The 27,599-nt window shown below is 36.7% G+C and overlaps 3 protein-coding genes and 1 non-coding gene across 5 annotated transcripts; 3 read left to right on the top strand and 1 right to left on the bottom strand.

The window, feature by feature from the left end:
- Positions 1-351: 351 nt before the first annotated feature.
- Positions 352-1,287, top strand: LOC147853911 (uncharacterized). Its single transcript, XM_087332457.1, has 2 exons — positions 352-666; positions 1,117-1,287. The coding sequence occupies exons 1-2, from the start codon at positions 352-354 to the stop codon at positions 1,285-1,287; spliced, it is 486 nt and encodes a 161-aa protein (XP_087188583.1).
- Positions 1,288-5,663: 4,376 nt separating this feature from the next.
- Positions 5,664-11,846, top strand: LOC147853910 (uncharacterized). Its single transcript, XM_087332673.1, has 5 exons — positions 5,664-5,814; positions 8,186-8,266; positions 8,402-8,580; positions 11,140-11,206; positions 11,325-11,846. The coding sequence occupies exons 2-5, from the start codon at positions 8,218-8,220 to the stop codon at positions 11,564-11,566; spliced, it is 537 nt and encodes a 178-aa protein (XP_087188799.1). The 5' UTR covers positions 5,664-5,814; positions 8,186-8,217; the 3' UTR covers positions 11,567-11,846.
- Positions 11,847-13,658: 1,812 nt separating this feature from the next.
- Positions 13,659-22,090, bottom strand: LOC147853909 (uncharacterized). 2 transcript variants are annotated; one of them, XM_087332301.1, is made up of 10 exons: positions 21,993-22,090; positions 21,325-21,364; positions 21,145-21,241; positions 20,862-20,929; positions 20,247-20,333; positions 20,042-20,197; positions 19,417-19,452; positions 19,250-19,324; positions 15,075-15,174; positions 13,659-14,012 (listed from the first exon to the last, which is right to left on the bottom strand). In XM_087332301.1, the coding sequence occupies exons 3-10, from the start codon at positions 21,226-21,228 to the stop codon at positions 13,836-13,838; spliced, it is 783 nt and encodes a 260-aa protein (XP_087188427.1). In that variant the 5' UTR covers positions 21,229-21,241; positions 21,325-21,364; positions 21,993-22,090; the 3' UTR covers positions 13,659-13,835. The 2 variants fall into 2 exon arrangements, with proteins under 2 accessions (XP_087188427.1, XP_087188428.1); XM_087332302.1 differs by having other exon boundaries at positions 20,042-20,175; positions 20,258-20,333.
- A 1,035-nt stretch (positions 22,091-23,125) lies between these two features.
- Positions 23,126-23,197, top strand: TRNAD-GUC (transfer RNA aspartic acid (anticodon GUC)). Its single transcript has one exon. It is a non-coding gene; the product is annotated as a tRNA-Asp (tRNA).
- The last annotated feature ends 4,402 nt before the right edge of the window (positions 23,198-27,599 follow it).

Here is a 27,599-nt window from a genome sequence, read left to right as displayed (position 1 = left end):
ATGTGTGCCTTATGTGCATTTCATAATATATTAAATAGGAAATTATCTATCCATATTAATTTATAAATATATTGATATTTTTATATTGTTTGTAAATATACAACTGGTTTTTATTATATTTAATATTTAATTTTGCACATGGCGACAATGCAAAGAAACTTTCCCAAAATAGATAGATAGCCCAAACCAAGAAAGAAGGAAAGAAATAATGTTCATGAATTAATCTCTCTGTTACTTTGTGTCATTAACTTTTGTGTTTAAGTTAATGGAAATTTGATGTCTCCATTTAACGTAATACATTTCTAAGTACAATATTAATTATATTGTTTTTTAACATATATGTAGGGCAATATGTCTAGTGCTAGCATTAATGATGATAATGATTATCACGAGACGGTCGGCGAGTTCACAACCCTGAAGACTACAGTTGGCGGGGCACAACCCATTAAGATTGTTCACATGGGTGGTGCGGGCGAATCCAATCATACCACTAGTAGCGAGGATCTAGCACGCCACATCGCTCAACGTAAAACTGGCGATCCTGATGCTTATGAACGAGCACCCATAGTCGAAGAGGATGAGACCATCCCACGCGATGACAATCGAAGCGGTGGACGTGGTTCTGGTATTGGTGATGATCGCGCCGAACATGAGCACAAAGGGAAGGTAAGAATTCAAATTTGATATGGCAGTTTTTTTATTTGTTAGGTTTCCGTCCCCTATATAAAAATCGATGATAATATGGTGGGTTTTTTTATTTTCGGGTTTCCTACCCTATAAAAATCGATGATAACAATGGCATTCGATTTGTTGATATGGTGGTTTTTTATTTTCGGGTTTTGTCCCCTATGTAAAAATCGATGATAAATGGTGTTTTTGATTTGTTGATCTGGTGGTTTTTTATTTTCGGGTTTTGTCCTCTATAAAAATCGATGAAAAATGTCGGTTCAATTTGTTTTTCGTTCTTGTTATTTCAAGTTTATGGCTGGATAAGTATATGTGTACACATGTACTGGGCTTTGTTTTTGTAATTAAGCTAACACTTTTGTTTTTGTGATTTAAGCTGCTAACAATATATTTGAGGTTGTGTTTCAAACTTTATGTTGTAATCTGTAGGCTAATCAGAATGATGCCCATGGAGGCGGTGGGGAAGAGGGGAAGCGCGATACATATAAGTATGCACAGTTTAGAATTCCATTGCTCGTGTCGGGAGCAGCCTTGGCAATTGTGGGTGTCATCCTGGCATTCACAAAACGTAGTAAGGATGTAGAAAATCGCAAGTCGTAAGTAAAGTCTTGAATCGGCAAACTTTGGAATTGAAGTACCACTTGAATCTACTCTTCGAAACATATATAGATTTTATATAGATATATATGCATTTACTACTAAGCAATATACAAGGTCCGAATCCTACTGGAAATTCCCCATAATTTGCTTTTGAAAATTAGCTTGGTTCTTTAGGGTATTGTGTTGTTACGATTCGGGATCCACCAAATGTGAATTTAAGACGGCGTTGTCTTATAAATTTTAGCCTAATTTGTGATAGTAAGAAAATTATAATTTGCTTTTGATTGATAATTGTTTTTTATTTATTAGTTTACTACGTCCCTGTTCATTGCCATGATTCGTAATGTTTATGTAACTAATCATGATTTACACGGAGGAATCCTCTATAATTCATGAATTATTCATACTCATGGGACTTACCATTGCACCCATTCTCATTTTGAAGCCTAGGATAGGATGTAATTATACCCACCATATCACCAACTCAAATGGCATGAATACAACCGTATGTTGGATCAAATGATGAACTTAATGCTACACGTGAGTGATAGGGAGCCCTTGGGCTATATAATGTGTGAATGTGATGATATAGAAGCTTAGGCTCAAATGGCGTGAACATAATGTTTATATGTTACCTATATAGTGTGAACGGGCATGTAATCCTTGGCTGCAATGGCGTGAACGGGCATGTAATCCTTGCATAATGTTAATCCTTGAGCTGAAATGGCATGAACGTAAGTTCGCTAGTAATGTACATGTTCGCTAACGTAGTGTGCCAGGACATGGAAGGCTTGAGCGCAATGTTAATCCTTGAGCTGAAATGGCATGAATGTAATGTACATGTTCGCTAACGTAGTGTGCTAGGACATGGAAGTCTTGAGTGCAAATTGCATGAACATAATGTTATGTTAGGTAGGTAGTATGTGTAAGGGCATAGATGGAGGCTATGCCGACTCAAATATTGCAAATTTAGTTTGTGCCTTCTAATGACATGAATATAATGGTATGGAAGTGAGCCTATGCCGTGGAAATCTTGGTATGTGAAAGCTATTGCTTATTCCTAATTGCATGAGAATACATACGTATGAGTGTGGAATGATCATGCAAACTTGTGTAGAGATTTGATAGTAAATAAGTGCAACTATATTAAAGATTTTTATAAGTGTGTATATAGAAGAGACAATGTGAACATTCGAATTGGTTTTTGGTTCATGGGAATTTGTAATTTCTATATAAATTGTATAGTACATTAATATTCTTCCAATCCTCCCTCCTAAAACCTTACACTCCTCTCTCTCCCTCTTAAGAGTAGAGTGATCTTGCAATAGTCTCTCCACTTGAAACTTGATTGATGTGATGACCTCCCAACTAAATGCCAAATGGAAGAGGGTTTCTCAAACACTCGAAGCTTATGCCTAAGAAAAAGTATATAGACTCGAGATTTCTAGCTAGGAACTACTATCTTAGGCTCATCAATAATCTTCTTCTAAATGTTGTAAAGTGATCTATTGCTAAATCCTCAACGACATTTGCAAGTAGATAATAGTTGTATTTTTCTCTTGCATTGTGGCATAACTAATCGTCATGTGGGAGATTATCTAATTGATGAGGTGCCTACCATGGTTTCTCACTACATAAATGTAAACATGGGCACCATGAACTTCATATGTAAACATGGGTCAATCTTGTTGCCAACACCTTTGCATCACCCCACTTGTTTAAAAAAGTAGTGGTTGATGGCTATGATGATCACCATACTTATTAGTATGGGAAGCAGCCAGTTTTAATGGTTCAAGAAAGTTGAGGCACCATTTTTGGAATATGAATAGAGCAAAATAATAGGAAAATGTGGCATGCAAACATTGGTCGTCGATTGTCACAAGAATTGACACTTATTTAAACACCTTGATGAATAAGAGTGCATCTTTTACATCATGAGCCAACATAGGCCGCTCTACCTATGTGGTACCATTGTTAACATATTGTACTAAAATCCCACTATAAGTTGCCTCTTGTACATGCTCCGTTTGCCTAAACAAGCGAAAAACTTTCCTGCTCGCACTCATCCTTTTTTAACTAAGTGGGGAGTGTTCTTGTCTCCAATAAACATGACATAATTTCCCATGTCCAATAGTGCTCATCTCAAGGAGTTGTTGAAACTTCGATTGAGAAGTGAAGTATGATTGCATGCAATAAGTTGTCATAAACTTCCCTTCACACCTAACTCCAACGTGCGAAAGGTAGTTTGTAATCGCATGCTACATTCCAAGAGTGTGCAGATATTGTGACCTTAAAACCCTTGCAAGATCAACATCTAGCTAGTAAGTGATTTTGTTGATGACTGATGTGTTGGCCACTAGATAGAGGAGGGTGGAGTGGTTGACATAGAACATGGTTTTCAATCGGTAATAGGATGTGGTAAAATTTATTTATGTTGTAGATCATGCAATGCTTCTCTCTCCATGGTAGGATAATTCTTCTCCACCTTTGAGATTTAGCAATTCAAAGAAAGGATTGGTTGGCACCATTTCAGCATATAATTGAATGAGTACATTTTCTACTAGTATATGTGATGTATCAACAAACACATGGGTCTCTCAACTACAATTTGAAGCTTGTACAACCAAGGCTTACAGTCATAGAATTAACTTTAGTGCTTAGAATGACCAACACATTACACAATAGTAGGATAGCATCTATGATGCAAATGAACCTACAATTTCCCAAAAAGAAAACTTTGGTGAAAAATACTTGAGCACTAGATGGTTTTCTTTTCATTGTGTGGACTATCTATTATACCCACCTCCTTCGCAACTTCTAACATAATTTAGGTACATTGCAAGTTTGGTTCTTGAGATGGTCTCCTATATTTATTGTCATAAAGAACTAAGAGTGTTATTGGGGAGTGTGGTTGCCTTGGGGAGTGTGGTTGCATTGTTCACAAGCATTTGACGCCCTCTTCTATTTCATATCTTTCTCTTCTTTCATGTCTTTTACGTCACATTTTGCTTTTGTTTCTTCTGTTTCAATTTTAACTTCTTCGTCGTTTTCTTTTAAGGTTATATTTCTTTTCATGAATTCATTTTCTTCTCTTCCTCTATAAATAAAGGCATTGCCTCCTTTGGCTCCTCTTATTATTGTGTTAATTTTGTGAGAGGTAGAATTTGGATATGAACTTCCCGGTGATCTATTCAACACCATCAAGCTTGTCCAACAAGAATCGTGACAAAAAATTTGGAACAACTTCGAAAGAAGTGAGGAAACCCATAAACATGTCAAAGTCTTTGAGGATTCCATCTTCATCCAATGGGAATTGACACAAACCAGTTTAGAATCCAAACTTACTTGCTTGCAATAGACCCCAATTGTTTTGTGCTCCATTGTGGAAACTTTTTGACAATAGGCCCCAATTTCACTACAAGTGGCAGCAAGTCATCAATAATTGCACTTCTATTAATCTTTTGTTGATCTTGTAATCCCACCTATTCTTTTTGCTTGTTGCGATGTCTCCTTGGTGATATTGCTAGGAAGTCAATGAAGGAGCACAAATCTAAGCGTCTAGTCCCATTTGAGAGGTAGCAATAATCTATTTACCCGTTAAATGTCAATGTTCATAGATGTATCATCCTTGGTGATTGTCGCAGAAACAAGAGTACTTCAAAGACTGGTGTTGAATGTGAATGGTTCAACAACATTGAGATCTTTATATGTTGATAGTAGTCCTAGACTTATGTAGGATCAACACCTAATTGTGATATAGGCTTGCCACTTGGCAATTGTACATTGTTGCCATTTAGAAATAATGCAATCACTCACGCAAGGTTCTACAATAACTATAGCATAGCTTTGCTAATGTAATAATGTGAACATGCTACATATGAGACATTACGAAAAACATTTTACATATTAATGTGACAGCATAATGGTGAAGGTTCCAAGTGCACGAGACCAAGGAGTTCATGAGGATTTAAGTTGGCTAAAACCTACGGAATTCTGTAGGCTCGTGGCATTGCCAAGCAGCTCGAATGTGTCGTCGGCGATCTACAAGAGAATGGAGTTCGAGCAGAAGGCAAATTAGCGGACATGGGATGGGAAATGGGCCCATATAAATGTCACGGATCTTCCGGTTACTGTGAATGGATCGAGTAGAAGCGTAAGGTACATGATGAGGTGAGGACAGAAGAAACAAAAGTGTGCCAGATATTCTGGAACAGGATTCAAGTGATTGTCACCGGCACTACGACCCAAAGTGAAAGGAAGGGATTATGTGTGTGTGTGTGTGTGTGTGTGTGTGTGTGTGTGTGTGTGTGTGAACCCAAGCAAATCTTTTGAGTGACTTATCATTCTATTACATACAACATATGTATGTATATATATCATATCAATTCAGACATGGAAATTCTTCTTCTTCTCTGCACTTGCCTCTCAAGGCTGCCATAGCTTCGCGTCTCCTCATTCTCCTGTCAGTTCAATACTTCTTCCTCCTCTCGTGCCTTTCACAACATCGAACAGAGGCAGAATCAAGAAGTAAGTTTTATTATTGGCAAACTAGTTTGGACTGTTTCTTGTGATGATAGCTTAGCCCTATGATGGTGATGATGAGAGGACATTGCTTGTGAATCGATGCCTGCTTTACTAATGTTTCCAGCATCATGTTCAATGATGATGTTGCCCGGATAATGTTTAATTCCGCCAAAGACTGGATGATCATGGAGCGCAGGCATAGGTGGTTGTTGCTTTCATGCCACTGGTGTAATGAAATCTTGCAAATCATGAAGATTTAAGAAATGCTAGGAAAAGACTCTCCAAGTTATTAAGAAAATAGCAAGAAGGAATCAGAGAATTATATGTATACATTGTAAATAATTATTCAGTTTAACTATGGTGGTTAAGATTGTGTGGAAGCATGAAGAGATGACCATGTTAGCGTTTACTTGTTTGCATAGTTGTAGAAGTAGAAGTACCAATGAATGTTATATGTGCACAGTGTGGGAGAAGCCTTGGGAAACTACAACTTCTGTGTATAGTTCCAAGGTTGTGGTGGTGGTCGATGATGTGCAGATATCTATATGTGTATAGTGTGTGTGTGTGTGTGTGTGTGCACTTTTCTATAGGCTTCCAATCTCCAAGGTTTTGATGGTTGTTGATGAGGTGTGTATATCTATATGTGTATAGTGTGTGTGTGTGTCCGCGTGCAGACAACACTTTTCTATGGACTTCTAATCTCCTTATGAAATGCACTTTTCATGTTCTGTCATAACTTTGGACAAGAAGAATAAATTAGACAATTCTTCATCATATACACCATACACCAGCTATCCCCTAACTAGGTTACGAGTGCATAGTAGATTGAGTTAGCTCCTCTATGAATTATGTGTTATGTTAATAAATAAATATAATGAAAGAGAGGGTAGTTGCTCTTATAAATTTACAAATGTGCCACCCTTCTCACAGAAGAGGCCAAAATATGGACTACAGACTGACTCGGAGAAAACATATATATCATGGGTTTCAGTGGGATTATGAGGTCGCTCTCAAAGGAAGAGAATGTGAAAGTGATTGAGAGAGAGAAAGAGAGAGAGATTTATGATCTGCTAACATCATCGAAGGCGAAATGTGGACTATGGAACTGAATGTTAACATGGTTTTTGGTGGGTTCATGAGAGTCTCATAATGTGTGTGTGTGTGTGTGTGTGTGAGAGAGAGAGAGAGAGAGAGAGAAAGATGATGTTTTCATGTCATGGAAAGTCTACAAACATGACTTATGTATGGGATCAAGTATGAGAAAACGTATAACAAGGGCTTGATTGGGTTGTGAGACTCTCATGATTAATGTATATATATCCATATAGTGTGTGAGAGCACTCTCATACCATATGGTACCCCAAACCCCGACCCCTATAATCCTCAAAGGATCTAAAGCCATTCGTTTCCAATTTAAAATATAAATGTAGTCAGATTAGTATCTTATGTTTGTAATACTCACTTTCCTCATTCTTCTTCTTTTTCTGATAGATTGGAAGATCCATAGTGGAAACTTGCATCCTTTCTTGCCTCGTAAACTTTTCTTAATATTTTACCAATTGTGAATTTTTCTTATGAATGGTCATGCTGTACGATTTGGTATGTGCTGATCTTTTTTTAAATTTCAAGAAGTTCTAGATGACATGAACACTCGTAGGAAAATGGCTGGTTATAATTTTTTTAATCCAGTTAGATTAATGAGAAGTAGGAAAATTTCCGGTAGCCCCAACACTGATATGACATACATTCATTCCCATATTTGTATATATATACTCAGAAGAAACCAAGAAATCAGGTTCTCTCTCTTTCTCATGACTGTGCATATTGTCTCTGTCTTTCCTTCTGAGTTCTCTTTTTCATGTTCTTTGCTTTTTGGGTACCTTTTTAATCTATCCCCCAAATTGAAGAATTACGAAATTTTATATCAATGTCTTTTATAATTGACGTCGTGCTTTTCACCTATTTGTTAGCGTCTTTTTTGCTTTGTCTCAACACTTCCTGGTTTAACATAAACTGCTTTTCTTTCTGGATTCCATCTGTCTTCCTTTCATATCCCTAATTTTTATTGATGATTTTTTTTTCAACCTAATATTAGTTTCTTGATTTCTGTTTCTGCAGAGAACCGCAAGAAATGAAATGAAATTTGTTCATGTAACTATGAATTTCTCTTTCAATCCAAAATTTTCCGTTGCTTGATTCTATATGTTAAACTTATGAATAAACAAAATCTCATTCAAATGAAACTTTTGAGGAATCAGGTCAATCTTTTCATAGGAAACTAAGGAAATCCTTGATTCACAAGGACAAGATTTATGAAAGAAGAGTTAATTTTGGTTTTATCCCTTAAGAGAACTTATACCCTCTCTTTTTGAAGAATTTGCAGACTATTGGCTCAAACTGACATCAATGTCTCCATCCTCAACAACAGTTTTTCACAGTCCGAGCTGCACCATTGGTAAGTTACGTTTAGCTTTCTTGATAATACATCCATATAGTTCCCAGGATTTCAATCATATGTCGGTTTGTGCATGTTCAATGACCATGTTTCATTTTCCAGAAATGATTTAATTCTTTCACTCTTGATATACAGTTAATGGGTGCGAGAAGCAGAATCCACGTGGATTGTTTCCACACCTTCCAATATCAAATTCACATGCCACAAAGGTCCCGTTAAACTTTGTAAGGATGGAGACAAAAGGAAGTGCACAAAAGCGTTCAGGCAGGTCACATACAATGATGTCTGCACGGACAGTTTGCAATACAGCTTTGGTATGTTGGAATTTTTTCAGCTTATTGTTCTGTAATCTTTTCTTTTGAAAGGTTGCATTATAACACAAATTAGAATTGTAGCAAAGAAGAGGAAGCCATTATTAATTAATAAAGGGATGAATGTGAATGGGAAAACTACTTCTGACTCATTGCATGATATGTCTGATGGTCTTGGAATTCAGAGGATATTAATGCTTCTTGGCTAACATCAGGGTCTAGTAAGTAATAACTGTAACCTGTGAGTGCATAGGGTATTGCAGAAAATGGAATTAGTATAATGAAGTAGTGGACTCTTGACGCTTGCCTTTGCCGTCAATGAGCGTTGCGTCCTGTCACATCAACCCTGTATTTCAAAGCTTCCTGCTTTCTAGTCTCCATCTTTACTTAGATGCTCCATCTGGTCGATAATTCTGTTGAAGCTTGATACATCTCATTGTGTTTGTCTGGTGCTTTTTATTGCATCCATGGGAATTGTTTTCATAAGTTGATTCTTCGTTCAAAAATATGCTACTCAGCAATTTTGGTGAATTCTAAGTACAGTTAATACAAACTTTGTTTTTCTAACCCAAAAAAGAGATAGCTGATCACCCAAGTTTGATATTTCGATATCTTAGATTCAAGTTTCAGAGGGAAATAGAACAATCAAGGAATTCGATGATGATATTATAGAAATAGACTCGGTTGGGCTAAAACAAAACGAGAAAATGGAAGCACGAGAGGGGAAGAAGGTACAAAAACAAGTCAAACGGTAACATTGCTCGCTGGAATATAAACGTTCTATGGCAGAAAGTAGACGACAGAATGTACATACATACTGAAAAATAATAATTTCAGTTGTCACACACTGTCAATAGCCATTGTTAGGCATGGCAGAAATTGGGTAATGAAAAAAAACTGGGCAAGTGAAGGAGAATGGGGCTGTATCAGTTCGTAGAAACTGAGGAGGAAACGTCCATTGTAAAAACTGTAACAAAAGTTTGTGGAAAAACAAGGAAATGGAAAACTAGAAGGAAAGAAACTCAAGTTAATGGAGAGGATGGCTACGTACGGTATGCATGATGGAGGGGGCAAAGCGTTGTGTAAAACCATGTCTACTGACATCAGGGGAAACAGAGCCATACTGAGTTTTCCCTGAAAAGAAAGTTTGTGCGTTTGATCCAACTCAAGAAACCGAATAACAGCAAACAACAGATATGCACATTCGGAGTGGCTTCCTGAACATCTTGGACATTAGCATTGGTATCCCATTTCAGTCTTGAAAGTAAAGGACTATGTTGATGACTTTGCATGAATCTCTCCATGGATGCTAGAAAGATATGTAAAGCATTGTTGTCTGCAAGAATTTCCCAATTTTCAAAAACATCAGTACACTATGTAGAGTTAGAAGCAAAATAAATGCACTCGCTAAATCCATAAATTAGATATCTGCAAAAAATACACAAAATATTGGAAAGAATCATTACTATTATCTCTTTAGCTGCAGTACATCAGACAAAGGAGACATGCAATGCAGGAGACTTGTCACATGTAATCTATGAGAGAAAAGTAATAATATATTGTAAGTTCTATGTGCTGTGATTTGGACGATTCATCCTCTTGGGTTTGCAAAAAAGAGGGGAAGATAAAGCATCGGAAAAGATCAATGCATAGAACCTGCACAAGACTTGGGAGTTTGGAACTATGGCCAAATATGCTCCCTCGTATATGTGTACTAGCCATGTGGTAAACATCACAATATGTTCCCATCTTTCCCTTGTAGAAATCACTGGTTTCATATATCAAAAGGTAAGGAGTGTATCCTAGTACAATAATAACATTGCAACTGACTCATCTGTCAATTATTCCACAATTACACCAAAAAAGCGTAACTCTTCCCTACATAAAGTCACCGGAGTTCAATTAACCTCCAAGTTCAAGGCAACAGTATATATACCAAGTATGGTCGATAATTTGCTGGAATATTTGGTGGTCCTTATAAGTTATGAGAGAGGCAGAAAGGTCTCACATTATTGGAGGAACATTTGTTGCTGCAGGGTATTAGATGAATATTTTATGCTGCGGGTAAAGGATTGTAAGAAAGGGCATATGTGCCATCTAGATGTATAGACATATGATGCAGTCTCCTGGAATTCCAAGAGGAAGGTTTATTTCAAGGAAAAGCATTGCAATGCATCAGAAATTAGAAATCTATGTATGGAGCTGTTTGCCACATTCTTCAAATGATCCAATCAATTATTGTATGTGGTTTACTAATACCAGGGAAAACAATAAAAGCACAGTTTGCACTGTCACTAGAACCAAAATTTGAGAGACTTGCATATAATTAGTAAATTTTAATCAATGATGAATGTATGATTGTTATTAAATCCATAGAATTAGGTTTTCATGACCAGTTAGAATGGAATTGCTCTCATGAAATTACAAAGCATGGGTTTACCAACTGTGGACAGAATTATCCTTTGTATTTTGGCATTATGATGAGGGGTAGGTTTGGGAACGGACCTCATTTTTTTTGAAGTATTCCAATATTTACTGAATGTATTTTATGTGCATGTGCAGGCAACAAAGTGCTCTGCAGAGCAACAAACTATTCAAAACCCAGTTTCAACCAAGAGTCCTGCTCAAGGTACTCTACGCGTTGCAATATAAAAAAACAGATACGGATTATATAATGCTCAAGCTTTTCTCTTGTTTATTTTAACTATATATATTTGTGTGTGCATGTTTGTTTATTTTATTTTCAGCACGGATGAAGGAGAATCTTCCCAAGATAGATGATGGTGGGAATGGTTTCCCACCTGGACGGGGTGATGGTGGAGGCGGTGGTGGCGGCGGTGGCGGCGGTGGAGGCTGGGTCGGTGGTTTCTCCCTCTGGGGATTTCTTATGTTGATTGCTTTTATTAGAGATAAAGAAAAAGAGAAACCATACAAGCATACTGCCTTAACCAAGAGTCGTTTAAAACGTATGAGACAGGGCCAAATGTAATGCTATCATCCTCCTGATCAGTGCCCAGGTTTAATAAGCATACTTTGAGAGAATGGGACCTGGTTAATGCCATGAATTGTGCTGTGAATTCACAATTTTAAATCATTTTGTGTTTAATTTGGCCTACATGTATGTTCCAGTCTGTTGTTAACAGTGGATAACTAGAGACTTCATATATTTGCCTCTTTTCAAGGATATTGTGTACGGTATCTCATCTGAACTGTAAGGAACGGAAGATTCTATTTTCAGGTTTCATGATTAAGTAAAACTCGAGTTTTCATATCAATATTGTTAATGTTTAACAGGCAAAGATTTATGTGAAACAGTGGGAAGCATGAGAGAATTTATAAATAGAGTATCATGACTTTTATGGTCGAATGCATAGACCACTGTTTTCTTACTCACAATCTAGGATTTGTGGGATTAACGTTTGGTATCTTCCAAAAAATAGAAAGTTAAAGCAGAGATTCTACACTATTGTTCTTGGCATATCATATTGATGTACAAAATAGTTAGTTTGGAAATTTGTCATGCAACCACAATCATGATTAATACTTGATCAAGTGCCCAAGTCAAGGGCTTCTCTTAAATTATTTCAAGGATCAAACGATCGTACTTAAATACTATATGCTTAATGTGTAACATACTAAATGCGGTTCTTAGGTGATGTAATTGGGTACATCACTCAAAGCTTGTCAGAGAATTTTAGTCACCAAGAGACTTTAGATGTTATAGATTGAGCATTTGCCTTCATCAACAGTCATGACCTATGAGAGACTTCCCACCTGGGCCCAAGATGCAGAAGTTGACAAAGAGTACGCTACCAAAGTGCTCTATTGTGTTGTGTCACCTACATATTGATTCAATGGTGTTCAAAATCACAGGAATTTGTGTAAGATTGGCTGATTGTGTAAGGTTTCACAAATGGTATGATGATGGTCTGAAAACATAAAATGCTTCATGTTTTTCTAAGTTCCAAAGCTTGTAGAACAAACCATCAAATACAAAAGAAAACGTGCTATGTTGATCTATACACAATACAAAAAAACAAACTTTGTAGGCCTCCTTCCAAGGTTCAATTTGGGTGGTGCCATCATTTTCCATTGTAACTGATAAAATTGTAGGTAATTATTGAGCTCGTTATTGCTTCCAATCTCTAAAAAGTCATCCTTCAGATCTTTCATGCAATTTGAGTATTAAAGGAGAGAATCTGTACAATGGTTTCTAAAATTAAGTAAACATTGAACAAATCCAATGAGAAAACATCAAATTCTTTCCGACAAACTACAACAAAGTGTACAACATTATGGTCTGCTATTGGTAGAATAATCCAAAAGGACACGTCAAAATGGAAAACCTAAGCATATTATGGTATCTGGTGTTTTGCCTAATTCATTATATTACAATAGCTCCAATGTATTGCATTCTCTTACAAACTTCACAACCATGTTATGGATCATGCTTTTGCAATACATGCCAAACGCACTAAATTTGGCTCCATCAAAGTTAGTCTTATTTGCAGTAGCATGTCTCACCTCTGATTCTTCAATATTAAGCTTAGGGCACTTTTCCATTGTCAAGAATTAGTGAAAGTGCTTATTTAGTCTAGGTATCATGGTTAATTATAGCATTGTAGCCCTTGAACACCAATTTCTTAAAACTCATATTTTTCACCAGATGATTTGTTACAATTCAAAGAACAGCCTGCAAGCACTTCCTGTACATTTGGTATCGCCAAAACAATAGAAAAAATGGAACCACGCACCATTGTTCAGTTATACGCAATACTGTTGGAGATGAACATTTCAAGGGCACGTTTGAAGGACATGTATGGGAACAATATTTCCTTGCATTTTAAAGAAAGGTAAGTTTATTAGATTAAAATCAAAAAAGATTACAAATAAAATAAATAACTCAGGCACGAAGACAACTTTTTATACAGGGTTATCAGAATTCAGACGTCAAGGGGTAAATGAGGAGAAACGCCCTGTATTTATGATCAAATTTTTTTATGGAATGACAATTTATATCAAGTGTATCTTGTATGCTTAATTTATGCTTGAGAGCTTCATGAAGAAAGTAAGCAACCACATGAAAAATAGTATTGATCTAGAGTTGGAAGGCTGTTGCAGACAATTTTACATCCATCATTTGTAAGTTTGTTCCATTTACATAAATCATGATGGCTCTGATTTCCCTATGATCACTTAAAGCAAAAACAATATGTAATAAATAAATGTGAATGTGCTTTATGGAAGTTCAAAATGGTTCAGGTAATACGGATCAAAAAGACCATAAGCAGAAACATGCAGCTCATTACAAAGATGATAAGCCAAGTCCAACATCCTGTTTTGAAGCTCTGAGAGTAGATGTCATGAGCACGCTTATTCACATGGTTTGTTGCTGCCAGACTACCCTCCACTGCGTGCTCTGTGGAATCAAGAACCTGCACAATAATGTAATTGTTAACTACTAGTTGAGTATAGATATTACTTATAAATTCTTTCGATTTCTTTCATAATCCCTAATACACTATTTTTTCTTTCCAAATCCTGTATTATATACTGAATAGTGATTTTCATGGAGCACAGCCACCAATGTATCTTTGACTTAGGTACATATCAAACTTTCTATTTCCAAATGATAAATTGCTAGTCAAGAAGATTGAAGATATGTTGAGGGAATCCTATTTTCGAACTATTTGCTTTCTGTTGTGCAAACTGTTCAACCAATTTGGATACATAACACAATTGTCAGCTGTATGTAAGCCAATTAATGTAAAAGTGAATCATTCCCATTGTGGGTGGTGTCTTGTGTGAGTGAGTAAAAACTTTCATCCTCACTCCTGTTAGGTCTTATTAGGGTTTCCCATTCTATATCACTCTCCAATGTCAATCAGACGTTTTCATAGCACATTTTACATGCAAAAACGGGGCCACACATTTCATAAACTAGTTAGTTGTATGTAATTCAATGTGAACGTTAGCAGGAAACCCGTCTTCATTGTCTTCTCATGTGAGTGAGTTTGACCTTTCACCATCAGTAATCTATTTAGTGATCCCATCGATCTCCAATATACCTTTTCATAGCAACACTGTCACTTCAAGTACTCTTTGGCAAAACCATCATATCCATGCATAGATAAACAAGCATGTTCTCATTGAATGTTTATCACATGTCATCATATGTGTCTGTCCCAAGGCATGGAAATGAGCTAAGTATGATGTATTGAATAGATATAACACTGGCATCCTCTATGTCAATCTTGAACCAATAACATGCCAATCTTCAAAACATGCATCATCCACTTTTCATTAAATCTTGAACCAATAACACTTCGAATCAAAAGGATCTGAAGTCGCTGGCAACAATTCCATTCTTGTTTATTACTTCTTCTCATAAGTAATGAGATTTCTACTTTATTATAGATTGCTATTGGAGGTCATTGAAATTGGCCTTAATAGATGATGATAGCTAGGTAAAAAAATACAAGCTCTATATAACTCACCTTTTGAGAATTAAGCACTGCATGATTCATGGAAATGCTTGCTTCTTTAATCCGACGTGCCAGGTCAACCATTTCATCAGTTAAATCTTCTTGCAAGTGCCTGCATGAAAACTTGGTAGGAAGAAACCAATCAGCCTTTATAACAAGTCAATTTCTGTATCTTACAGCTTTCAATTCCTTTGTAAGACCTTTGGCTCCTTAATTTACTCACAATATTGTATAATGTTACTCAAATACATCAAACTATTTGATTCTTTCAAAACTAATGCGCAAACAAGAAACATGCGAACATGCCCAGTTCATTGTCCACTTAACTCATGGATGGGTGGATGATGTCCGAGGAACGATAGCCAGTGGATATAGGGGAGGGATGACGCCCATGTGATGCTTTCTATGTACCAATATAGCATAATGATGATGTCCGAGGAACAATAGCCAGTGGATATAGGGGAGGGATGAAGCCCACGTGGTGCTTTCTATGTACCAATATAGCATAAATCATATCAGTCGAGGAGGCCTTATTAGGGACACTAATGCAAAGACAGTAAAAATCTTTAGCATAACTACTACGATATAAAACCCAGTTTGTATGGAAGATGTGACCGTGGAACAGGTTAGGGTAAAAATCATTGCCCACATCCACAGTAGTCTCCCAATCCATATATAAATTCCATGACTATCACGATGGGTCGGCAAATGGGATTCGGGAACCAACAGGTCATTGATGGGAAGCTGCGAAGAAGTCCCCATTCATGCCGACTATGTCATGAGCAGGGAAACAATGTGTGGGCTATTTATCCCCAAATGGCTATTTTTCAATGATTTTGAAAACTTTCAGTTGTTTTTATAAAGCATTTTTTGAATGATTTCTCCAATTTTACCAGAGAAGTGACGGAATTCCAAGTAACATTCACCACAAACAAGCTAAATTTGGGAATTTCTAAAATATTGGCATGCGAAAACTTGTGGGAGAGGTTAGACAATACTAAAACCTTCATAATCAAAAACAGCATGCATGTCAGCTTGGACGCTCTACGCAGTCCACAAAACTGGAGAAATTGGCCAAGGCTTTTCGTCTTCACGATTGTCAAAATGATAAGCAGCAACGCATCAGTGTCCCATGATATAATATAATCTGGGCTGAGAGCAAGGCATTATTCCGATCAGTAACTTCTATCCGACGCTTTGGGAGCTCTCAAAGCATACATACTCAAGAATGGCACATATGTCTTCAAAACAGCTGACAGGACAGGGAGATAATCATTGCTGGTCCATCTAAGTTTACAATGTTAAGTACTTAGCTAGTGAATTCTTTGGTTCCTTAGGCAGTTCTACTAATTTAGTATATCTATTGGTTAGTAATTCTTATAGATGAGACAACTTTTAAGATGTAATCTTGTCGAGTTTCTTTTAAGTCATTAATAAACATTTCGTTCTGTCTTTCTATATAGTGTGCAACTTACAGAGACGCAATTAGAGAACAACTCCCAATCTTTGTCAATCATATTAAGGTTTGGTGTGTTAATACCCTTCAAGATTTGTGCATTTAAAATGCATTATGATATTGAAAAGATCTCTATCCTGGGAGAATGCCTTATCATGTCAATCACTTTGTCAAAATGCCTTTAGAGACCAAATGATGATCATGTATCTAACATAAATACATAAAGTATCATTCCAACCTAATTTAAGTAGAATAAACTTGTCATAAGAACCTAGTCGACTACTAAATTGAGAGCATGGTTTTATTTTTGCTAGTTTACCAAATAGTGACAGAGGCACTATTCTGAACTTATTCTGAAACTCCCAACACAAAGGTACTCTAGACTAGCACTTAAATCACCAAAAACGTTGAGTGAACATTGAGCCGATCAATGCTTGAAATGCAAGAATGGTTCCAATCACACGGAATAAATATAAATGCACTATCCCCATTCCATTATAGTTTGCTTGTCTTCACTTCAATATAGCCAAAGACAAAATTAATAGAAGGATCCAAAATGATATCATTAAATTGGATAATAAAGAAAATGTAACAGCCCCACAATGGCTCTCAGTACGACAATGGCCCAATATAAGGCCCCTTGTTAACACATGATGCAGGATGGATTTATCATCGGGGCTTCTTAAATCGGTACACATATATAGTTCATGTGCTCCATAGCGTGATCAGGAAGCTCAGGACCTCTTCACATCAATTAGAAATTGAGATAGGTATATATGGATGCAAACACAAATGCATGGAAGAATGGACCTTCCAATAGTCAATCAGGGTGTGGAATCAGAGGAACATTATATTTTTCTTTGTGCTGTTTTTTATGAAATAAGAGGGAGATATCACTGCCTCATCGAACAAGGTTTTGGCCCATTATGCAAGGTAACAGAATGAATATAAAGACCAACAATGTTTGGAAATGTTCTTGCTAGAACTCAAGAAACAGAGGAAGTTGTGAAAGGATAACAATACAGCCACAACAGCTCATCAACAAAGAACCATCAAAACTTCTTTGTCTCCATCACTCCTTATGCTACATGTCAATGGCGGGCTATACAAGTAGGTTCTCAACCACAACACTTGAAAGTAAATTTACATGCATGTAGTCCACATCCATCTGAACCACGACCCCTTACCCTTTTCATAGACAAATAAAGGTTATTATCACCAAGCACAGAAGGTACTTCCTTTGCTTTGGAGCCATCTCCATCTCAGATCAGCCCATGTTAGAGACCTTTCATAAGCAAAAATATCTGTGCCTCTAAGTTCAGCATATTAAGTGATTGGCCAACAAGATTCTCAGGAATATTTGGAGTTCAACTAATTTACTTAAAATTTATTTTGGATTGTTCTCCAAGAAGAGAAAACATTTGAGATGTAATCTCTCGTTCAATCTGATAGGCCATTTCAACCTATTAAAGACATTCATATATCTTTCTGTCTACTATGAGCTCATATTTCCCTATATATAGCCTGGCCAGTCTAGTTGTTCATTACGACCTTGGTGACTAGTTGTTCAACCAGAGCATCTATATAATTTCCACCTATTAAAGACATTCATATATCTTTCTTTCTACTATGAGCTCATATTTCCCTATATATAGCCTGGCCAGTCTAGTTGTTCATTATGACCTTGGTGACTAGTTGTTCAACCAGAGCATCAATATAATTTCCTCCTTTTTATATAAAACCATCAGTCCGTCGGAATTGCCATGAGACCTAATTCTCGGGAAAGTCTAAAACTGGTATATACAGCACCCAAAAAGTCATTGTGGCTATAGTGAAACATGATACTACTATGGGGTTGTTTAATGGCAGGTAAAGTCAAAAAGTAGGCAAGAATGCCCCAAGATATCAGGAAAGCTTGTATTCCTGCAATTTTTTCACACACCTGTAAAAGCATCTCGTTGCTCTTTACGGCATGAATCAACTCAGACCAAATTAATATTAACAACAGATCCACCAAATCATCGTGAGGCAGGATAACCACAGTATCCTTGGAGTATCCTGAAGGCAACAACATAAAGATCGGGGTCTAAAAGATCCCTCCCATATCATAGATGCACACCGTGACTGTGTTGTTACTGCGAAAGACACTTGTGTTCAAGACAGCTTGCGCAGGTAGTAAGTTGACTGCACAGCACATGTTAAGGACTTGAGATAGAAGTACTATACAAGTTCACATAATTTCCTCACAATTCTTAATTGTCTCTACTGATATTTGATTACTTTTCATTAGTACTGATCACCTTTTATTTCCCTCTTTTCTCCATTTAATCCATTACGTTCTACTTTTTGATCCAGCTTAGATTAAACTAAGGGAAAATCAATATGCAGATTCAGCACAAGAATGAGGATAGCGTCAGAAAAACTTCAAGGTGAAATTTTCTGTATTATAGACTTTGTTTTCGTGAGAAAAGAATCCCATTTTGGTTCCCTTTATCTTTTCATTTTAGCGGCCTCGCATCTGAATGATGCAGCTAGACATTGGCTTGTGTATCAAAACAGCTCCTTGAAAGCAGCAGCTTCGAATCTTAAAATATGAACATGTTTCTTTATTTCTTACAAACCATAGTTCCTTCATTTTAAGAATGAACAATTCGTTATTTGGGAATAAAAAGATGAAAAGAAACTCTAAAAATATGGATTCACATCATTTATTTTTAATATATCACATTACCGGTGCTTTTCTATGAGCTCTAATGTTCCAGAATCTGCTTTCACGCTAGCAGACACAGTTGCTTCATTTTTGGATCTACAAATTAGTGCAACAAAAAAAATTAATCCTTTATCCCAATGAAACTTGTGATGACATAATTCAGAACTAAGGTTTTGTCATTGTCATGCCTGCTATCTACACTCCTCTTGTTACTTGTATCCAACCTGCACATTGTTGGACACCAGTGATGCAGTCAGTGGATGGAGAAATTGCAGTAGAAAAAATTGACCTAAAAAGACAAGCTCGGGAAACAGGAGAAGTAACAAAATATAGTGAACAGTTTCTTGCCTTGGGTAATGAACGTGGAATGATAAAGAACAACAGTTTTATCACAATGGCCAAGATCCACGGTGGGGATACCATAGTTGGCCTATATACTGCCATAGGACTGTGATGCTAATATATGAGATGGATATGCAAACATGATATTCGTAGATTCTTATATCCACCCCACTGTAGATGGATAAATAATGGCATGCATCTTTGAACAAAGACCACATAGTATGGTGGTTTGATCTGAGCATGATCATCATGGATTTATCATTCGCTGTATTACTATAGAATTATTAGAAGAATTAGAAGATCCTAATAGAATATTTCATAGATGCCACCACCATTGCCAAAATTCCATCTATTCCAACTCTTTGCCCTTTCCTTCATACTCTTCTAAATCTCTGCTTATCATTTATTACCTACTACCAAAACTTTAAAAACGAATTTTCTTGATCTACAATGGTTAATATACAAACTCACAGAACTCTTCGTCTAACTCCAGTTGCTACTGTTAGCTTATCTTCTGGAAAATCGGCAGGCAGAAGCAGATTCTCTCCTGATTTCTGTGCATTCCCCAACTGACCGGCTTCTGATGCAAGCATATCCCACATGTCCTGAAAAGAAATCCCAAAGGAACTGTTATGTGAATGAGCATTACAACCTAACAGGATGTAGGGTGAAATACATAAAGTTCACCAATCCTGCTGTGTTGATTCTAGAGGCTGCTGCTTCTATTTGCTCGGCATACTCCTTTGCCTTCTGTTCTGAAATGCTACAAGACAAAAGAATGATTAAAATGAGGTACTCTAAACAGATGTTCAGTTAATATAATACCTTAACCTTCAACTGCTTCAGCAAATGCCGAAGGTAAATATTATTCCTATATTCTTTATCATCACACAGGCATCAATAAATTCGATGTCTTTCAGGATCCAACTAATTCCAACAATTTACTTGTTCCATACTTCAATTACAGTCTAAGGACCTTCATTCTTTTCTTCATGCCTTCAGATAAAATTTGTCATGACACCACGATTTACATGTTTTTGGAACCAATTACCAGCTCATTTCTAGAATTCTGAATGGTTTTCTATGCTTTCAAATTATTCCTAAGGATCTTCATTCATTGTTTCATGCCTTCAGATCAAAATTGTCAAGAAACTCACAATTTGCATGTTTGTCTAGAATTTTGAATGGTTTTCTATGCTTTCAAACCAATTTAATAGCAATACGCCATTGAACTAGCTTAAAAATCATTTGAATGTAGAAAAATGTGAAGATGTAAGAGTGTGGTTTTTACCAAGGAAGGTTTCCTTGACCAGACTCTCCAGTAAGCAATGCTAGTTGCTCCTTCAATGTTACAACATACTGCATGTGAACAATATATATGAGAAAATGGTCAGAATACTCTAGCATTAACAAAGAAAACCCTGCCTCTGACAGATTAACATAATCTCTGCTTGATTCCAGCGTTTATTAACGTAGCAATCTTATTGATCAGGTTCAATCATCCTCCTAAACCATGTTTCCAGTGCCAAGAACAGATCAATTGTCATGATGATAAAGATATGTTTGTACTGTACCTGGGACAACTTAGCTTGATTAGTTTGATTTGGCATGGCAGCCAATAACCTTCTTAAATTAATCTCTGTTTTTGTAAGCCCCATTGGATAGGACCTTCTGTTATGGACATATCATCCATTAGAATAAATAAAAAATGTGAGGATTTCCAAATAGAATAGGTATGATCGATCTGTATATACCTTTACAAAGCCAACAAATGTGAGTATTCAGCTCTGAACACTGAAATCACAAAGTAGAGCAAGAATCCAAATTTGATTTCCACGGTTAACAAGACATTAAGTGCAAGGTGCAAAGTAATGCACTGCCATCTCTTATTATATTGGGTGGTAAAGTATGATAGGTGGGTAGATAGATAGATATATGTATAGTTAACATCCACTGGTGTTTGAATATGATCTACGGGGTTGAGCCAATCCAAGGGTGAAAGACTGATAGAAAATGGCAACATAAAAAGATGAAGTTGATGTGGTGGTGCATTATGGACGCTCTCACATACAAAGCCTCACATCTTGAAACCTCAGCATTTCGCAAACTTTATAACTTGCATAATGAAACCTTTACTTTCTGCATACCCTATATGCTTTTATAGCACTGCTACATATCACACACAATTGAGCTAATTCTGTTAGCTTAAATTAGATCATATATACATAAGCTACCATGGTGATTGAGATAATGCATATATAGTGGAATCAGGGGGGGGGGGGGGGGGGGGAAAGAAACGGTGAAACAATGCACATCTTCTCAAACTACTTCATTGGCATACAAATAACAAACAACAAAGAGAGGATTGTATGCTACAGACAGATTAATAATCAGAGAAGGAATTTGTTGTGTGTGCACAGACCTGTTCGTATGAGAAGACTCCGCCACGAGAACCCTGCTAATATGTGGTTTCCATTGAAGTCATGGATGTGAGGCCTCCTCTGCAGGCGCAGACAGACAAGACACAGAGGGAGAGAATGAGAGAGAATATGAACGTCTTCTAATAAGACCAAATTTGGGCCATTCCGAGAACAAACATGTCATTGGTTCCCCCTCAGGGATTCCGTGGCGGACACAACACGAGGTTTTGGCAGAAGCCCGGCCCGACCCGCCCGCCCGCCCGCCCAAGTGAGCTAGTGACTAAGTGAGTTTCGCATGACCGGACACGAGCCTCACGTGCCACGAGTCTTCCTTTTTTGTCTTGAGCCAATCATGAGTCTACCCGTTTCACCCCACCTTTGTGCTTTTGGCTGCCCCAAAACACACACAGAGGGTGTGTGTACTCTCATCTATCTCCATCGGATTAGAGTTGTGACAAATGGTGTCCTCGAGGGAGAACTAGAAGGAGGTGTCGGATTCATTAACCCCATTGAGTAGAGTAGGTGCAACTCAATAATAACTTGATCTACCTATCTATAACCTGTTGAATAACACCCCCCCCCCTCCCCACCCTAAGGAATAAGAAGACGAAGAAGCCAAGTCTTGAGCAAAAGGTATGTAGTAAAATAAAAGGCAATAGAAAACAACAAAACAAAATGTCAATGCCCCTCAAAAGTTAGTCTTGAAAATTCCGAAAAAAAGTGTTTGGGGAGTAACTAGGGGTATATTGAGAGGTCCAAAGACATGCCCTAGACCAAATCCAGTGATACCAATCGGTGTGATGACCCAAGACCATGCATATATCCAATGCACTAGATGCAAGATTTAGGCACAAATATACTGAATGTGTGTGGTCGAGAAATAAAAACTTCCAAGGGGTAGTATCAAAGGACGTATAAGTGGTCCAAAAAGATGCACGAGGCCTCTGGTACCCAAGTACCATTTTAAAATACCCAAACCCAAATGTTAGTGAACCGAGTAGAACCAAAACATCATTTGTTTGAGGAAAAAGAAACTAATTTGTGGGTCACTAGTAATTGGTCAAATTAGAACTAAACCGGAAAAGTAAGAAGTAAGAAAACAAATTATATTCTATTAACGATACGAATATTAAAAGTCGTTGTAGTATAGTGGTAAGTATTCCCGCCTGTCACGCGGGTGACCCGGGTTCGATCCCCGGCAACGGCGTTACTTTTGTTTTCATTCGTTAAGTAAATTTCTTCATTCTTGCCTCCTCAATCCATCTCCACCATCCATACACATACAAACGTTTTCCAAAGTATACGTCTAACCTAACCTCTAGACTCCATTCCATGGTGACACAATATTTTTTACATTACTTCGTCAAACTCTTTTCGAGTCTTAAACATCAGAGGAAAAGAAGACAGCAACATAGAATTCACAAAAATCTAGCTACATACATATATTGTATCAGTTTGGTTAAGGACCAATTGCTTTGTAATGCTTCATCTTTTCCGTATCTTTTAGTCAATGCAAGTTTTCATGTACGACGTATTTGTTTTCATGTGTTGATATGTGCGTAAAAGTTTACAAAACATCGTCCATGCTAAGAGAAAATGGGTCTTGTTATAAGGCCAAAGATTTTGAAATTCTAGTTTACTAAAAAATTTCAATTGGTAAAAAGCTACATCATACTTCCTATTTTCACAAGCCTCAATAGTTGTAGGGAAGGGGGACTTGGCTATATGTATACCTAATTTGGCAATTGACTTACTAAGTTATAACCCTCCAAAATAAAGGTTATTTCTTATATTACTGAAAGTGTGTTGGAGAAGTAGGCCAACTCTCTAAGAGCAAAATATTTGTTGTGATGACCTAGTTGCAATTGAATGTCCACACACATATTTGGTACAATCTATACAAAAACATGACTTGTTCACTAAGATTAAAAAAGAAAACTCGTCCCTCGACTTCTCCTAGATTATCATGAATGACGAAGCTATCTTAGGCACATATGACTACTCTCTCTCTCTCTCTCGCTAAGTATAAGAGTGAAACACAAAAAATACATGAGCCACATTTCACTACTATTTTGTTGCACAAACATGTAAGACATTATTATGATGCACTCATATAGGTCATATTTTCAGCCATTAAAATGTCATCATCATCGTCTATATCTCTCCCCGTGTAAAATATTAGCATGAGGTATCCCCAACTCCAATATAGATTATTTCTTTTGTTTATATATGAATGTTCGCAATTGAGGAAATCGTGAACAAGCTTTCCCATAATATCTTGCATTTCTGTAGAAATCCTCCAATGAAAAAGAGTTCATATATATTGAACATAATGATTATAAAATTGCAGTTGGGATTAAGACCTATACATTACGTTTACTTTTTCATGGATGTACAACATTATACCATATCAAGGGTACTTAGTATGAATAAAAGGAATCTATTATCTGACATCCACAATATCTTGAATTTACTATCTTTAATACCCTTTATCTTAATAATTTTTAGTGCAATTTGCTTTGATGCTAAAAAATAAGCAAACTAGGGAGTGTTTTTAGAAAAGCATGGGGTATTGAAACTTACGCATTTCAACATGAACTAACTTCGTCTTTTGGGAGCTCCTCATCAGATAAAAATAGAGATGTCCCTTTTAGCATGCACCATAACTTTTCTATTATCATGCTATTGAACCTTATCCTTGCATGGGCATTTGATGGCAATGAAAGGCTCATTAACGTTTTCACACACACACACACATGCATACATACATATATATCTTGCTTGATTGTGTCACATGTATGTTATAGCTAAAGTTTTCCCTCCATCACACCTAGTTACATAAGAAAGGAATTTTGCAAGCAAACATAGTCGAACTCATGACACAAAGTCCTAAGCAACCCAGTGTCCATGTAGTCAGAAAACATTTGTAATTTCAAGGCAAAGAGGAAATGATCATTTGATGGGCTAATCCACAAATAGGTTCAAGGTGTGGCGTGTCATTCAAATGCATTCCAGTATATATCCAATAGATGCCACTCACGTTGGTTTAGTAGGAATACTCCTAACAGGTATGACAATTACATGCTTTGCGCCATTAGAATATAACTCTCCCTTGTTAGATGATTTTGATGGTTTTATCAAAAAAATCCAAGCAAGTTTTGGGATATAGATAGTATAAGATTAATAGTCAATCAGATTTGGAGATTGCTCTACCTCAAGTTATGTGATAGATTTTTGCCTCCTTACAGCTGACATTGCTTGGGATGAAGAGGCCTTAATGGATCAATCCCATTATGTGCTACACAATGATGTGAAGGATTTACTTTTGACTTTCCATGAAGATCCAAAACCAATAAAACAAAGACAATTAATCAAGCGGTGTGATGTGCTAATTGATTATTTGAATGATGCTCCGCATGAAAACAAATATTACACTCAAAGATGGAGTAGACTTATGCATTTGTGGTAGCAACCCCATCTTCAACCCATGCTAAAGCACCAAATACAATTATGAAGGGTAGACTCACTCCAATGGAGATTGATGCAACACCTCATCGCAGGCCATTGACTTTAAATGACAAGCAAATGCGTCGGGTAAATTGGTTATGTTTACATTGTGGTGGCCTAGGGTGCAACAATAAATTGTGCTCATTGACTTAGATGGAGAGTCAAGAAAGTAAGCTAAAGTGATGTTGATTCTTAAATTATATCTAGGTATTCTCCTTGCCCTAGTTGCCTTGCATCGTCTAATATGTTTGATGTCCTTAGCAAGATAGATGAAGTGTTAAACGAGTAAGTCCACCTAAAATAGGAGCCATTTGGTTGGGCAATCTAGAATTCATAACATTTATCCAAACAAATGGGTACATTGCATCAAATCAGTTAATACGGTTTTGTGGCATAAGTTGAAATTAGTAAATCTAGATTTTATCGAGTCCTTGCCTCTTCTCTTTTAGATTCAAGTGCCAACTCTTGTTTTATGGAGCGAAAATTTGCCTTAACATAGAAAATCCTCCTAAAACAAACTACCTTATCCATCATCCACCATAGTCATAGATGGTCAACCTATTGCATGTAGAGACATAACCGAAGAGTCTGAGTTAGTTTTTGAGTTTTTAGTAACCTAACTTGTGCAAGTTCATTCAATATAATCCATAGTCCCAAGCATCCAATTGTCCTCAATCTACCTTGGTTCTAGCTTCATAATCGAAAGATTATTTGAGAGAATGAACAATCCTTGAATCCCAACAAAACCAAACATTAAACTTCCCTATTTTTCTAAACTCAAGTCCAATGTGTCATCTAAGCAAAGGATGGATACATTACTTCCAATCAAGCCTCAAGAATTCAAAGATGTCTTTGATACGACAAAGGTTAATATGTCTTTGACCTTACGATTATCCAATTGATCTTCAATCAGGAAAACACTAATCATAGGGACCTAACATCATCAAAGCTTAAGGTTCTTCAAGAATATATCAGAGAGAGTTTGGAAAATGGATTCATTCGGCATTCCAAATATCCTATCGGTGCACTAATCTTCTTTGTTAAGAAAAAAGATGGGCCACTTCGCTTGGTCATAGATAATCGACGCCTAACAAAGTCATAATTAGAAATCACAATGTATTGACTCTAATCTCAACTCGCTTGAATGGAGCTAAATACTTCACAAAGTTCCATCTTCAAGGTACTTATAATTTGACAATGAATGGAAGACTCCATTCCGCACTTAATATGGACACTTTGAATATATTGTTATGCCTTTTGGTCTCAAGAATGCACCAATAGTTTTTTAACAATGATATTTTTTGAGATTTCTTGGACATATTCACCATTGTTCATTTGGATGACATCAATCTATTCCAAGACTCAAGAGGAGTATAATGTGAATGTTCACTAAATCCTACTAAAATTACAAGAATATGGTCTTTGTGCGAAAACTTAGAGAAATGTAGATTTGATCGCAACCAAGTGGAATTCCTCAAATACTGACTATCACCAAAAGTTATCTCAATTGATCCAACAAAGATGCAAACAATTCTAGCCTCGCAAACACCACGATTGCAAATTTTTACTATAAATTCATTAACAATTACTCCAAGATGGTATGCAACTTACACAAAAGAATCAACTATTCATATTGAGTTTAGGTGCAGTCGAGGCTTTTGAAAGCTTAAAGCATGCCTTTATATTTTTTCTATTCTGACAACCAAGCCTCTTACCTTAGGCGTTGATGTGTTGGATTTTGCATTTGAAAGTGTCCTATCACAAATGGGCAACTGGATCCAGTTGCTTTCCATTCACAAAAATTTGAATATGTTGAATCAATTACAAGATTCACAATAAAGAGCTCTTGGTCATTGTAGATTTTTTTTAGCATTGTGCCACCTCCTATATGTTTCTCCCCACCATATCATTATCTACAGTGATAATAAGAATCTAGCCGCTAGAGTATTTCCAAAATCCTCGAGTCTTCAATCGACGACAACCTCGTTGGGCGCAATGTCTTACTTGTTTTAATTTTATGATCATATATTACCTAGGAAGACAAAAAGGAAAGGCAAATGCTCTATGTCGGTGATCTTATATAACATCACGTCTAGGATAGT

This window comes from Azolla caroliniana, unplaced genomic scaffold (assembly GCF_043228905.1).
Source record: "Azolla caroliniana isolate FFs.n. ecotype wild unplaced genomic scaffold, voAzoCaro1.0.p SCAF_16, whole genome shotgun sequence".
NCBI lineage: Eukaryota > Viridiplantae > Streptophyta > Polypodiopsida > Salviniales > Salviniaceae > Azolla > Azolla caroliniana.
This window is presented reverse-complemented; position numbering and strand designations above follow the sequence as displayed.

Excerpts from the sequence above, each read along its gene's own strand:
- LOC147853911 (XM_087332457.1), top strand. The coding sequence starts at position 352 with ATGTCTAGTGCTAGCATTAATGATGATAATGATTATCACGAGACGGTC. Across the intron at positions 667-1,116 it reads AACATGAGCACAAAGGGAAG|GCTAATCAGAATGATGCCCA; the intron begins GTAAGAATTCAA and ends TGTAATCTGTAG.
- LOC147853910 (XM_087332673.1), top strand. The coding sequence starts at position 8,218 with ATGTCTCCATCCTCAACAACAGTTTTTCACAGTCCGAGCTGCACCATT. Across the intron at positions 8,581-11,139 it reads CAGTTTGCAATACAGCTTTG|GCAACAAAGTGCTCTGCAGA; the intron begins GTATGTTGGAAT and ends GTGCATGTGCAG. Across the intron at positions 11,207-11,324 it reads AACCAAGAGTCCTGCTCAAG|CACGGATGAAGGAGAATCTT; the intron begins GTACTCTACGCG and ends TTTTATTTTCAG.
- LOC147853909 (XM_087332301.1), bottom strand. The coding sequence starts at position 21,228 with ATGGGGCTTACAAAAACAGAGATTAATTTAAGAAGGTTATTGGCTGCC. Across the intron at positions 20,198-20,246 it reads GCAGGATTGGTGAACTTTAT|TTCCTTTGGGATTTCTTTTC; the intron begins GTATTTCACCCT and ends TTCACATAACAG. Across the intron at positions 15,175-19,249 it reads GAGCTCATAGAAAAGCACCG|GCACTTGCAAGAAGATTTAA; the intron begins GTAATGTGATAT and ends GTTTTCATGCAG.